General features: G+C 37.1%; 1 protein-coding gene across 1 annotated transcript in view; it reads left to right on the forward strand.

The window, feature by feature from the left end:
* The window catches only part of LOC134606750 (amine oxidase [flavin-containing] A-like), a 69911-nt gene that overhangs the window by 20337 nt on the left and 36701 nt on the right, over positions 1-12873 (forward strand). Inside the window, exons 2-4 of the mRNA XM_063450141.1 lie at positions 3902-3996; positions 5711-5848; positions 7696-7800. Of these exons, the coding sequence (XP_063306211.1) occupies positions 3902-3996; positions 5711-5848; positions 7696-7800 (338 nt within the window). The remainder of the gene's footprint in view (positions 1-3901; positions 3997-5710; positions 5849-7695; positions 7801-12873) is intronic.

A 12873-nucleotide genomic window follows, 5' to 3' on the forward strand; every position in this document is an offset into this window, starting at 1 on the left:
ATGGCTGAAATCAGTCTACAAAAACAGAAAATAATTGAAAAATTAAGGTTTCATAATGGCAGGTATCATTTGTACTTTAATTATGGTTGATTTCACCTGCAAAGTAGATTTACGTTGCCCTTTTTAGGATGTTTACTGTCTTTAAGATTTTAATTCACTCGCCTGGTGCCAGTAATCTAATTGTGCAAAGGCACAAGGTTTACCGAAATGAAAACCACAATATTCAATTAATGTTATCTACCTATAATAATAAAACAATAACAATGGATTTGACTACCCAATGTAGTGCAAACTATTAAATATACTAATAATAGTAGTTAATTAATTCATTAATTTTAAACTTACCTTCATTTTTGAAAGGGGAATTATTTTGAAAAAATAAAAAAAAGTTTATTTGTAATAGGGTTGTATGGCTTTTACGGTAGGTATGCCAATTCTTCATATATTAACCTATGTGGTCAGGTTCTGAAGCGTACAGAACTCCAACATCCCCTTAACAAGACTAATCACAGCTAATCCCTATTGTAAATTAGGGGACTTCGAAAACCATTAAAGTGGGTCATCCAAGTGATCATCCAAAGCAGATAAAAGCATAAGCTTTATATATTTTTCACAGATGCAGTTTTCCATGATACACACTCATACATTCATATAATAATCACTTGCCATCACATGTTTCACAAATAAAAACAATCACGTTTAAAAAAGAAAAAGGATAGTAAATGAGTTAATTGATGAACTTCTAGAGTTATGACCAGCTAGAGAGAGAGTTGTTAGACTAATTTGGGATTGTTGAAAATATTCTGTACAGTAGAACTGCAACTTTCATGTGTTGACATTTTATATGGAGACCACGCTTAATGGCAGTTCTAGTTCTACAACATCAAGGGATCCATCTTTTTCAGAGCTCTGTTTTAGCACATTCTCTACCCAGATTTGTCCATTAATTCCTGTATAGAATACATAGATCGTTTTTTATTTGGTCATAGCTTCTATGACTAGTTTTCAGGCATGCCTCGCAATGACCAGATGGTGCTTGCTATAAAGCGGTGCTTGATCATTCAACATGTAAGGATTTTTTATATTAATGTGCAGCTAGGTACTGTAACCCACTAGAGTAAGTAACAACTATCTTAAAATAAAATTGAAGATGAAAGAGTTGTGCAGCTCATCGATATCTAAAAAATCATTAAAGTACACAATGACGAGAAAAATCCAAGACTTATTTTTGGTCTGGTTGCTATTTAACTCTCCATTTTACTGCTCTGAAATGTCAGAACTACCACAGGTGTAACTGCACTGGGCCTTCAAAGTGAGCAGGTCCATAGGTGCCCTTCACATTTGCTTCCACCAGATGAGATTTGGTATTCTGGGGCCCGATTGAGCCCTGCGTCCGTTTTATAATGCACTGGACAAAGGCCTCTGTTCAAGCTGCAGCTTACTGCTGGGAAGAAGTGAAGTTACTTCCTTCCAGTGTACAAAGAGAAGAGGAACAGAGGAGGAAGATGTGGAGAGAGCCTTGGTACAGACTCCAAAATGTATGAAAACAGGAGTGTAGCTAAAAATATATAAAGTATGACTTCTATATGTTTGTGTTAGTGTACATGTGTATCTGTGTCTGTGTATGTATGTGCGCAGGACTGTGCATGTGTGTCAGTGTGTGTATATGGGTATGTTTCAGTATGTGTTTTTGTGTGTATGTGTATCTATGTGTGCCTTTGTCTGTCTGTCTATGCCTTTCTATCTGTGTATACCTCTCTCTACCTGTCTTTGTCTATCTGTGCCTGTCTGTGTCTGTGTTTTTCCTGCCATTATCTGACTATGCCTGTGTGTAATGTCTCTATTTGTGTGCCTGTTTGAGCCTGTCTGTGTGTACCTGTCTATGTCCGCTTGTGCCTGTCTGTGCTTGCGTCTTCCAATCTGTGCCTGTGTGTCTATTTGTGTGTCTGTGTATGCCTGTCTGTCTGTATGTGTCTGTTTGTGTGCTTGAGGAAGGAGGTGAAATGTTTTTGGACTCAAGCCCTATGTGTTTTTGGACTCTAGTAACACCTCTGCTTTGTTTCATTCCAGCAAAGTAAGCATTTTTGTGGCTAAATTGGAAACCCCATCATATTTGGTTTATCACTTCCTCTTGGATCAAGAGTAGTATTACAGATGTTTGAAAGGCTGAACATAGTTACTTGAAACTGTCCTATACATGTATTGTTCACTAATTGCAGGATATTGTAAATATCAACCAACTTAAGCCAACAAACAAAAGAAAAAAATTACTTCTGCTTCCTAAATGATCCCGATAGTTTTAAAGTAGCACTGAAACTAGCACTTATGGGGTCACTGTCATCTAAATTTGGATTTTTGTTTTCCAAATTCTGTTTCTTGGCTACCACAAAAAATAGAAAGCATGTATTAGGGGCACCTATTTGACTGCTAATATATCACCTGTAAACATTTAGTGGTGGGGATTGGTGAAATATATTTTAATATCTCCCACACATTCTACTTCGCAAAGACACAATGCATTGTCGCCCATATTCCCACTGTCTATGTGCAGTGTGTTATTTGTTGTGTATTCGTACTAATAAGTGGATATGGACCCTTCAAACTTTTCTTCTACAAACCTTTGTTAACCACGAGGGAGTCCCATGCCTATATGTATATTGTAGAATTGTCTGTTTATCAATTGCTCACTTTTTACAGGAAGGCTGAGCACTATCTGTTATATGGTACGTATGGACAATATTAGACGATGCAGGAGTGATATCAAAGAGTCATTGGTTCATAATAAAGAACTCTCATACTGCTGCTGATAGAATTAAAGGAAGTAAATCATCAGCGAAAATTAAAATCTTGAGCTCAAATTAAAAGTTAAAAGATCCTGTTTCCAGCTGGACCATCCGGGTTTTGAGACTTCTGTCCACCATCTATCAGCAAAAGCAGCATGCATGTCACAATAGATGTACTCACTTGAGTAGGATGTTCTCATGTCATTGAACCCATGTGTAGAGTGCTTTGATAGTGCCAATCGTATGGTCTGGACTAGCCAGCTTGGCATACAGTCATAGCAGGCTGACACACCACTGTTTGAGGTGGGAAGTAGTTCTGCTGATGATTCTGAAATCCTCAACTTAAATAATTGACCAAGCTCAGTTTTGTGAGTCAGGTAGAAGGCAGTGCCTAGTAAACGGTCTATCAGCCAGACTCATTCTAATAAGTCAGCTATATTTTAAGTTGTAACTGACCCAAGCAATGTGAGTCTTTTACAATACCTCATTTTGCAGCAGTTGTATCTATCATTGTGAAATTTGGTTGTAAAGTTGATGCAACTTGGCTAATGGAGAAATGCTTTAACTTTGGCATGTCCAGCACATTATATTAGTGTGTTCACCTACAGAAAATGACTAAAGAAACTATTTAAAAAAAATAAAAATTAAAAGTTCTAACCAGACGTATAAAAAGATAATAATGACTATATTCTTCAAAAATATAACATGCTAACCTGCACACATACCGTAAGTGTCCACAGGGATCTAAACAGGGGGCATGGAGGGTAGTTTGACTGTCTCACCTAACTTATCACAAGTGCATGCATATAATCTCTAAAATGAAATATTACAAAAAGGAGACCCAAAACATATTAGGGGAAAATGCAATGTATTTTTTTCCTGAAAAAAATAGCATTTTTTATTTTCATAAAACAGCACCATTTTTAATACTTTTTATATTTTTTCAATAGAAATATGATTGTTAGATACACAGAATTGATGACTGCAAGGCTTGTCTGCAACAGCAACTTCAATATGATTGTAAATGTTATCTCTGTCAGTTTGAGGACTGGTTTTGATTGATTATTCGTTATATGCAAAAAAAAAATTACATAGTAAATATGTATTATTGTTTGTAGGCCTCTCTGCTGCTAAACTGCTTCATGAATCAGGACTTAATGTTGTTGTATTAGAGGCCCGTGACAGAGTTGGAGGAAGAACCCATACACTACGTGTAAGTACACCAATACTTGATAAAATACTTAGATCAATTAATGGTTTCTTAAATGGACACTCAAGGCACCATAAACACTACAGCTTTTTTTAGGGGTTATGGTGCAATGAAGATATGTATGCAGATTCACAGTTCGTTTTGTCAAAATCTTAACAATCTGTGCAAGCACCCAAAGTCATTCACATTTCCTTGCAACATCATCTAGGGGGTTTCACATTTTCTCAACCAAGCTTTTTTATGCTATTTATATGTGCTACATGATCATGTTATACAGCGAGCTGTTAATGGAGATATTACATAGGCTGATTGGTACATGTATGTTTAACAAACTGATGCCAGCTTCTGATTCTGAACACCAAGAAGGCCTTGGGCAATTGGCACCAGAGGCATGCACACTTCAGGACTGTATTCAATAAAATAATGGTTGTGGCCTGTAGTCACACATGGACCAGTAATGTGTTTGCCAGATCAGTGACTTTGTAACTCTTTGTTCTGTATAGACATATACTTTGGTTGGGAGACAAGTCTTTTTTTTCCCCTTTATTAACCTACTGTAACAGAGCAATTATTTGTTTAGATTGTTTTGTCAGCAAATAAAGAATTGATGTTTGATGACTGGATTTACAGATTACAGTATACCTACAGTATGTCATGTAGACTTAATTAATGGGATCCGTTCAACAAATGCTAATTGTGCACATAGAAACATTTGGCTGTTCTCACTGATTAAAAAAACCAAACAAGAAAGTCTCAGCACAAGTCACTGGAAGCAGCCAAGTTTACCTGCACGTACACAAAGGTTTCTTTCTTTTTAAAATTATTTAGTAGAACCGAGGATTTACTTTAAAAATGAGGGCATGAATATCTTCCTTACACAGCAGTGTACGTCACTAAGAATACTTGGCAAAACAGTAATCATTTGTCATTAAAGTGTGATTAGGGGTACTTATCAGTCCCTACGTCAGACGGTGATACATGTCTTGAGACTGATAGAGGTTACAGTCCACAGCATCTTGACTGCAAGTACCCATAATCCCATTCACCACTTATCCCAGACACCCTTTTGTAACTCTAGACATATCCTAACATTATGTGCTCAATTCATAAACCTCTCTTATTCTAAGATTCTCTAACCCTAGTCACCCCTAATCTTACATGTAATGGCATCGTTACTAGTGTTAATTTTGTAGACTAACAATTTTAGTCAAATATCAGTCAACTAAAAGTTTTGAGATTTAGTCGACTAAAACTAAAAAATTCAGGTGACCAAAATACGACTAAAATTAAAATGGCTTTTTAGTCAAAAGACTATGGCTAAAACTAAATTGAAATTTGCCACAAAAATGTTGTTACAAAATACCATTAATAACATTGTAATAATGACATACAAATCTTTTAATGCAACACCATTTCAACTTTGCAGAAACCAACTTTACATGTTAATACAACAATGTTTCTATATGTAGAGGTTCTCCATTGATGCTCAGGCTCCCGCAGACCATATGTGTTTTCTGGAGTGCGTCTGAACTAAGTTAACGTATTGTTAAACATATTGTTGCTCAGCTTTACTGAGTTTTAAATGTAATGCAAAGACAGATGCATTAAACATTTGTTCAAATAATTTTTTTAACGCATTACGTTTTGAAAAATTCATTTATTTTAATGTATGTGGAATACAGAGTAATCAGTTGTCTTGTGTCCCTTTCTGCAAAAGAATAAAGAAACTCAATATGTGGATGTTGGTGGTGCATATGTTGGACCAACCCAAAATCGTCTATTGCGAATGGCAAAAGAACTTGGTGTTCAGACATACAAAGTGAATGTCAATGGAATTCTCATTCAATATGACAAGGTGAGCCATACCTCATTAACCTTGCATTGACTATTTCAATAAAAAAAAAGTAGTGTAACATTAAATAAAAATATGATGTGATCTTCCACATAACATAAACATAGAAAATATTGTAATACCAGGTATAGTTGGCTGTCATGAAATTCCTAAGCAAGTACAGTTATATCCAAGAATAATTGTAAACAAGCTACATTTAACCCCTTAAGGACACATGACATGTCTGACACGTCATGATTCCCTTTTATTCCAGAAGTTTGGTCCTTAAGGGGTTAAATATTTTTTTTAAAATGTTTTTAGTATTTAAAATGTTATTATCCTGGAGTGCAAGTTTACAGTATGTATATATATATATATATATATATATATATATATATATATATATATATATATATATATACAAACATAATGTTAAAATAACAAATATCAAAGTTTCAGCTCCCTCTGTAGCTTACATCAGATAAAAGTTCCAGAGGGAGCTGAAATGTTGATATTTGCTTTTTGAAAATTATGACCTAAAAGTTACATTTTATACTTAGAAATAAGGCCTTAGAGTGTGGTCACTGTGAGGACTTTTAAAATCTTGAAAAAGGTCCGGCAAGGACTGAAACGTCTACGTTTCTTTGTATTACTTGATGCTTGAATAAACAACATGATTAGAAATATTATTGAGTCCTGTGATCACCTTGATTGTGAGGTTAAGGGAGCTGACCGGAGCTGCTACAAAGGTAAGTAACAGATTGCTGCCGGCCCCCCAGGACCACCAGGCATTTCATGAGCCCGGCGGTCCTGGTCTGTATTATGGCAATGTAAGTTGCCACAATACAGACCTTGACTCGAGTATAAGCAGAGTGGGGCTTTTTCAGCACAAAAAAATGTGCCGAAAAACTCGGCTTATATGGTATATTAAAAAAAAAAAATATATATATATTGTATTCACACTTGTAGTTCTTGGCGCATGCACAAGACTACTGCATATGCATCAAGTACACAGTATATTGTTCACACACACAGCTATTTAACATTTCATGCATTTGCAAACAAGTTAGATTATGTCAGCCATTACTCATATTACATCGAGAAACAACTAACAAAAAGGAGACAGCTTCCATAATTAAAGCTAATTGATTTTCCATTTGCCCATTATGAAGCCTTTGCAGCTGTGCTTTTCGTAGTAGAAAAAAATTACAAAACAATTTAAACATAATAAGGATTTTTGGAAATAAATGTACAGTGGGACCTCGGTTTACAAACGCCTCGGTTAACATAATTTTCGGTTTACAAATGAAAATCCATTGAAAATAATGCCTCGGTTTACAAAACAATTTCGCACTACAAACAAGTTTACCCAGGATGCATTGCACCTGGGAGGTTTATAGCACCGCCCCCTGCATGCTGGAGCCTGTGGGTAGCACGTTGCGTTGAGTGTGGAGGTGTTGGAGCAGCTTTTGCATTGAGTTTTGGAGACATTCTGGAAATGGTTTGCAGTTGTTTTGGGACTTTTTGGTACATTTTTCAAGCGGTGGAAAGGTAGGGAGCTGAGCTTCGTCATTTGCATGCCTTTTATTGTGTTTCTGCACTGTGGATTGGTTTCCATGCCAGCTCATTTTTACTTTTTTTCTGACCTCCAGAACCGATTAATTGGTTTTCATTCCTATGGGAAACCGCATTTCGGTTTACAAATTTTTCGCAATAAGAAACGTCCTGGAGAAGGCATTAAAATCGTAAACAGAGGTCCCACTGTATTGAGTATCTAATGAAAAAAATATTTCAGGAAAATTATTATTTTTCAAGTGAATTGCTGTGATTTTGTAAGTGTGATTTTATGAGTAAATTGTTGTGTCTTCCAGGGTAAAAGTAACAAATTCCATGGCGCCTTTCCAACTTCATACAATCCTTTGGTGTTTCTGGATTATAACAATTTCATGAGAACAATGGATCAGTGGGGAAGTGAGGTATGGCTTTATACATATAAGTGTCATTGAAAAATATATTCTAACATGATCAGCTAAAACAGCAGAGTTAACATTTTCAGTGCATTAATACAAAGTTAGCATTTTTGTGCAAACCTGTATATATAGTATGTTGGTTTTTGGATGGATATTTCAAACAATAGTGTAAAATTAGAGAATAAAAGAAAACAGTATAATTCTTTCAATGTTATTGACTATTTTGCTGAGCCATTTTGGACTCAGTTACTCCAAGCATTATAACTTCTATAGTCCACTGTAATGAGTGTGATGCCAGTAGTATCCTGGCCTTCTCTCCCTGGTAATGGGGAACACCTTTTAGCAATGGCTTGCCCTCTTATTTGGGTCCCCACTGAGCTCCGAGGCTCCTATCCAACTGGGTGATGCACTTTGGGCTTCTGCTGAGCTACAAAAACTGATACAGTCTCCATTCAATGACTGAGAGCGTTAGCAGATGGTTCTCAGCCAATGATTGTAATTCTGTGCAAGGAAGTAATAATAGCTTCTTGAGGAGAAAATCTGACTGCCATTCTGGGATCAAGAAGAAATTTGTTTCTAAATTGTTGCAAAATTGGAAGATCTTCACACTGTTTTGTTTTTTAACTTCTTTTGGATCAACAGCAAAAACAGACGTGAGTAAGGCGGAACTTGATGGATGTATGTCTCTTTTCAGCTATGTAACTATGAATCATGCATAGGATTGATATTAACCAATGTCTAGTTCTGGGCTGGCTACTCTAGATCCAGGCTGGGTAATGACGACCCTATGACATGGCCAGAGATGTATTTAAACCCCTGGCAGCAGAGGGAGATAACTCGTTTTGTGCTGCTCTTCAAAGCGAAACGCTGTACAACAGACTCCAGGCATCATGACCACTTCAAATCACTGAAATGGTCGTAGCGCTTGGAGAACCCTTTAATCATATAATTCCCATGTGAATTCCCAGCTCCTTATGGTTTTGTGAATACTCTGTTTCGTTACTATTGGTAAAATTATCGTTTGGGTTTATTCACTAAACACTGAAATACAGGGAGTGCAGAATTATTAGGCAAGTTGTATTTTTGAGGATTAATTTTATTATTGAACAACAACCATGTTCTCAATGAACCCAAAAAACTCATTAATATCAAAGCTGAATATTTTTGGAAGTAGTTTTTAGTTTGTTTTTAGTTTTAGCTATTTTAGGGGGATATCTGTGTGTGCAGGTGACTATTACTGTGCATAATTATTAGGCAACTTAACAAAAAACAAATATATACCCATTTCAATTATTTATTTTTACCAGTGAAACCAATATAACATCTCAACATTCACAAATATACATTTCTGACATTCAAAAACAAAACAAAAACAAATCAGTGACCAATATAGCCACCTTTCTTTGCAAGGACACTCAAAAGCCTGCCATCCATGGATTCTGTCAGTGTTTTGATCTGTTCACCATCAACATTGCGTGCAGCAGCAACCACAGCCTCCCAGACACTGTTCAGAGAGGTGTACTGTTTTCCCTCCTTGTAAATCCCACATTTGATGATGGACCACAGGTTCTCAATGGGGTTCAGATCAGGTGAACAAGGAGGCCATGTCATTAGATTTTCTTCTTTTATACCCTTTCTTGCCAGCCAAGCTGTGGAGTACTTGGACGCGTGTGATGGAGCATTGTCCTGCATGAAAATCATGTTTTTCTCGAAGGATGCAGACTTCTTCCTGTACCACTGCTTGAAGAAGGTGTCTTCCAGAAACTGGCAGTAGGACTGGGAGTTGAGCTTGACTCCATCCTCAACCCGAAAAGGCCACACAAGCTCATCTTTGATGATACCAGCCCAAACCAGTACTCCACCTTCACCTTGCTGGCGTCTGAGTCGGACTGGAGCTCTCTGCCCTTTACCAATCCAGCCACGGGCCCATCCATATGGCCCATCAAGACTCACTCTCATTTCATCAGTCCATAAAACCTTAGAAAAATCAGTCTTGAGATATTTCTTGGCCCAGTCTTGACGTTTCAGCTTGTGTGTCTTGTTCAGTGGTGGTCGTCTTTCAGCCTTTCTTACCTTGGCCATGTCTCTGAGTATTGCACACCTTGTGCTTTTGGGCACTCCAGTGATGTTGCAGCTCTGAAATATGGCCAAACTGGTGGCAAGTGGCATCTTGGCAGCTGCACGCTTGACTTTTCTCAGTTCATGGGCAGTTATTTTGCGCCTTGGTTTCTCCACACGCTTCTTGCGACCCTGTTGACTATTTTGAATGAAACGCTTGATTCTTCGATGATCACGCTTCAGAAGCTTTGCAATTTTAAGAGTGCTGCATCCCTCTGCAAGATATCTCACTATTTTTGGCTTTTCTGAGCCTGTCAAGTCCTTCTTTTGACCCATTTTGCCAAAGGAAAGGAAGTTGCCTAATAATTATGCACACCTGATATAGGGTGTTGATGTCATTAGACCACACCCCTTCTCATTACAGAGATGCACATCACCTAATATGCTTAATTGGTAGTAGGCTTTCGAGCCTATACAGCTTGGAGTAAGACAACATGCATAAAGAGGATGATGTGGTCAAAATACTCATTTGCCTAATAATTCTGCACTCCCTGTATAGTGAAGAAGTCTGACGTGGAAGTTCTAAAATCTTTTTACATGTTTTGCAAGGGGGGGGGGAGTGGGGAGGAGAGTTACCTTTTTGATTTTCAGTGTTAAAATAACCCTTTAATAAGGCATAGCAAGAATCTCCAGTACCCCGTATTAACCTTGAACGAATTATAGGTTCATACCTGCATAGTTACACAACACACATATCGCGTTTAGCTCTAAGTATTTGTTTCATTCATATTTAGTAGCATCTACAGTATATATATTTATTTTTCAACCCCTACCTCAAAATAATAAATATCTATTCCATTACAAGGGCAGAAGCCATAGCTTGTCTAACATACTTTAACATGATTCTAAGTTATTTATTAACACACCACTACTGCATATTGAACTGCAACAGTACTTGCATCATTGTCAAACTGAGTGATAATATTTAAGTGATAACAGAGAAACGAACATTGGCAAAGTGAAATACAGTCAATAAAATAACATTTTATTAGACCTGTTACCTTTGGTACGGTATACCTGTTCAGTATTTGCTAGTACTGCACATACTTGAAAACCACTTTCAAACAATTTGTCTATCAGCTTGTGCTGAGATTGAAGTATTTTTGCATTTTTTTGCATATTTAATTTAGATATATAATGCCTTGAAGTACACAATATACCATGCTGGTACATCATACTTTGAACTGTAACTGTATGATATATACTAAAAATTGTACCAATGTTGCCAGGTAACAGGCCAACTAACTTCTCTGGGAATTGGGTTGTCTTAGGTTTCATATCCTACCAGAAACACACATGGCATTATGAAACATTGACACTGATAGCAAAGTATACAATGTGGAAGAGAGGCTTGGAGGTATATATATAAATTGCCACCAGAGTCCAGTATTTACCACTCAATGAAAATTATACAAAAAAAAACAAAAAACAACATAATACTAAATGCTCCCAAAAATGTATCAGTAAATTTGTGGTTACAGGTAGTTTAGATTTCAAAATTGATAATGAGGTATTCTGCTACGTAGGTAGATAAGTAAATCCTTATTTTCATGGTTCTGAGGGGACATATCCTGTGTGCAATTGGTGGTTTAAAGCTTGTAAAATGTTGACATTTCCCATTACAAGAAACATATAATTTTACCAATGTAGAACTTAATTAAGGTTATATTAATATGTGGTTGGAGGGGGCACTAGAATACTTAATACAAGTCAAGTGTCTAATAATATTGAAAACAGTAATGCACATGTCCAAAATTTGCCTCTGTGACTTCCCAAAACAACGTGAGATATGTGGCATAATGCAGGGCTGCAGGCGAATGAAAACAGGAGTGAGATAGCTCAGTGGATATGGCTCCAGCTGTTCCTTTGGCTCCAATTAATCTCTCAGCAAGCTGTTCATGTTTGGTCAAATGAGTAGCATGTGCTCAAGTAGTTGCTAACCAACACACCAGTGTGGTTGCAAAACTGCTGCACTAGTAGTAAAGAGACAGACACATTATATATGGCCAGATCATTCTCTATTTTTCATTTATTCCTTTTATTTTTATTTTATTTTTAATGACCCCTATCCCCTTATATTAGCTTTTAATTACCCACTTTATGAACACATATTGTCACATTGCCACAGTGAAGTATCGATAGGGTTAATAACCAGCAGTGAGGTAACAAAAGCCCCTCCCCCCTAGCCCTATTGGTTACCCTCACATATAAAAAACGATACTTACCTGTCTTCAGTTGAGGGAACATATCCTGTGTGCAATTGGTGGTTTAAAGCTCTGATGAGTAACCCAGACAAAACGCGCGCGTCAGGGACTCCGGACGCCTAGCCAGCTACACCTCTGCTGCTGTATTCACACAGCCGATCTCACCAGTGAACCTGCTTTTACATATAGGCATCCGTTCTTTTAGTCCTGTATTCTGTCTACCAGTTTTCTATCGGGGTGTTAAGAGAGGCAGTATAGGCATTTATTAAGGGGTGCCCTCGAAGGCACTTAAACTTTTTACCAAAAGCCAGCGTTAGGACTATTACACTCTCTATATTTCTATTGATTGCTACTAACAAATCCTAGCGGTCCACTGCCTCTTATACCTCCTGGTTCACAGGCATTCTCTGTCTCTTTACTACTAGTGCAGCAGTTTTGCAACCACACTGGTGTGTTGTTTAGCAACTACTTGAGCACAAGAGGCATTTCTCCTATATCCAGTAGACTCTTTTCTACAGATGAGTCTAGAGGATAGATGCACTCTGCGCTCCCCTCTATCATTTCAGCTATAGCAAGTGTCACATTTTATATTACTAAGTATCTTACTTCTTCTTACTGATACTTCCCTTGCTATATTTCTTATTGGAGGGTGTAGTGTCTTAGCCAGATTATAGGACATAGATTTAGCCTTGTGCTTTTTGTTTTTATCCTTTACACATTTCCATTTTAGTATATCTATTAAAAGTTATGTTTTAAC

Source organism: Pelobates fuscus, chromosome 1 (assembly GCF_036172605.1).
Source record: "Pelobates fuscus isolate aPelFus1 chromosome 1, aPelFus1.pri, whole genome shotgun sequence".
Classification (NCBI taxonomy): domain Eukaryota; kingdom Metazoa; phylum Chordata; class Amphibia; order Anura; family Pelobatidae; genus Pelobates; species Pelobates fuscus.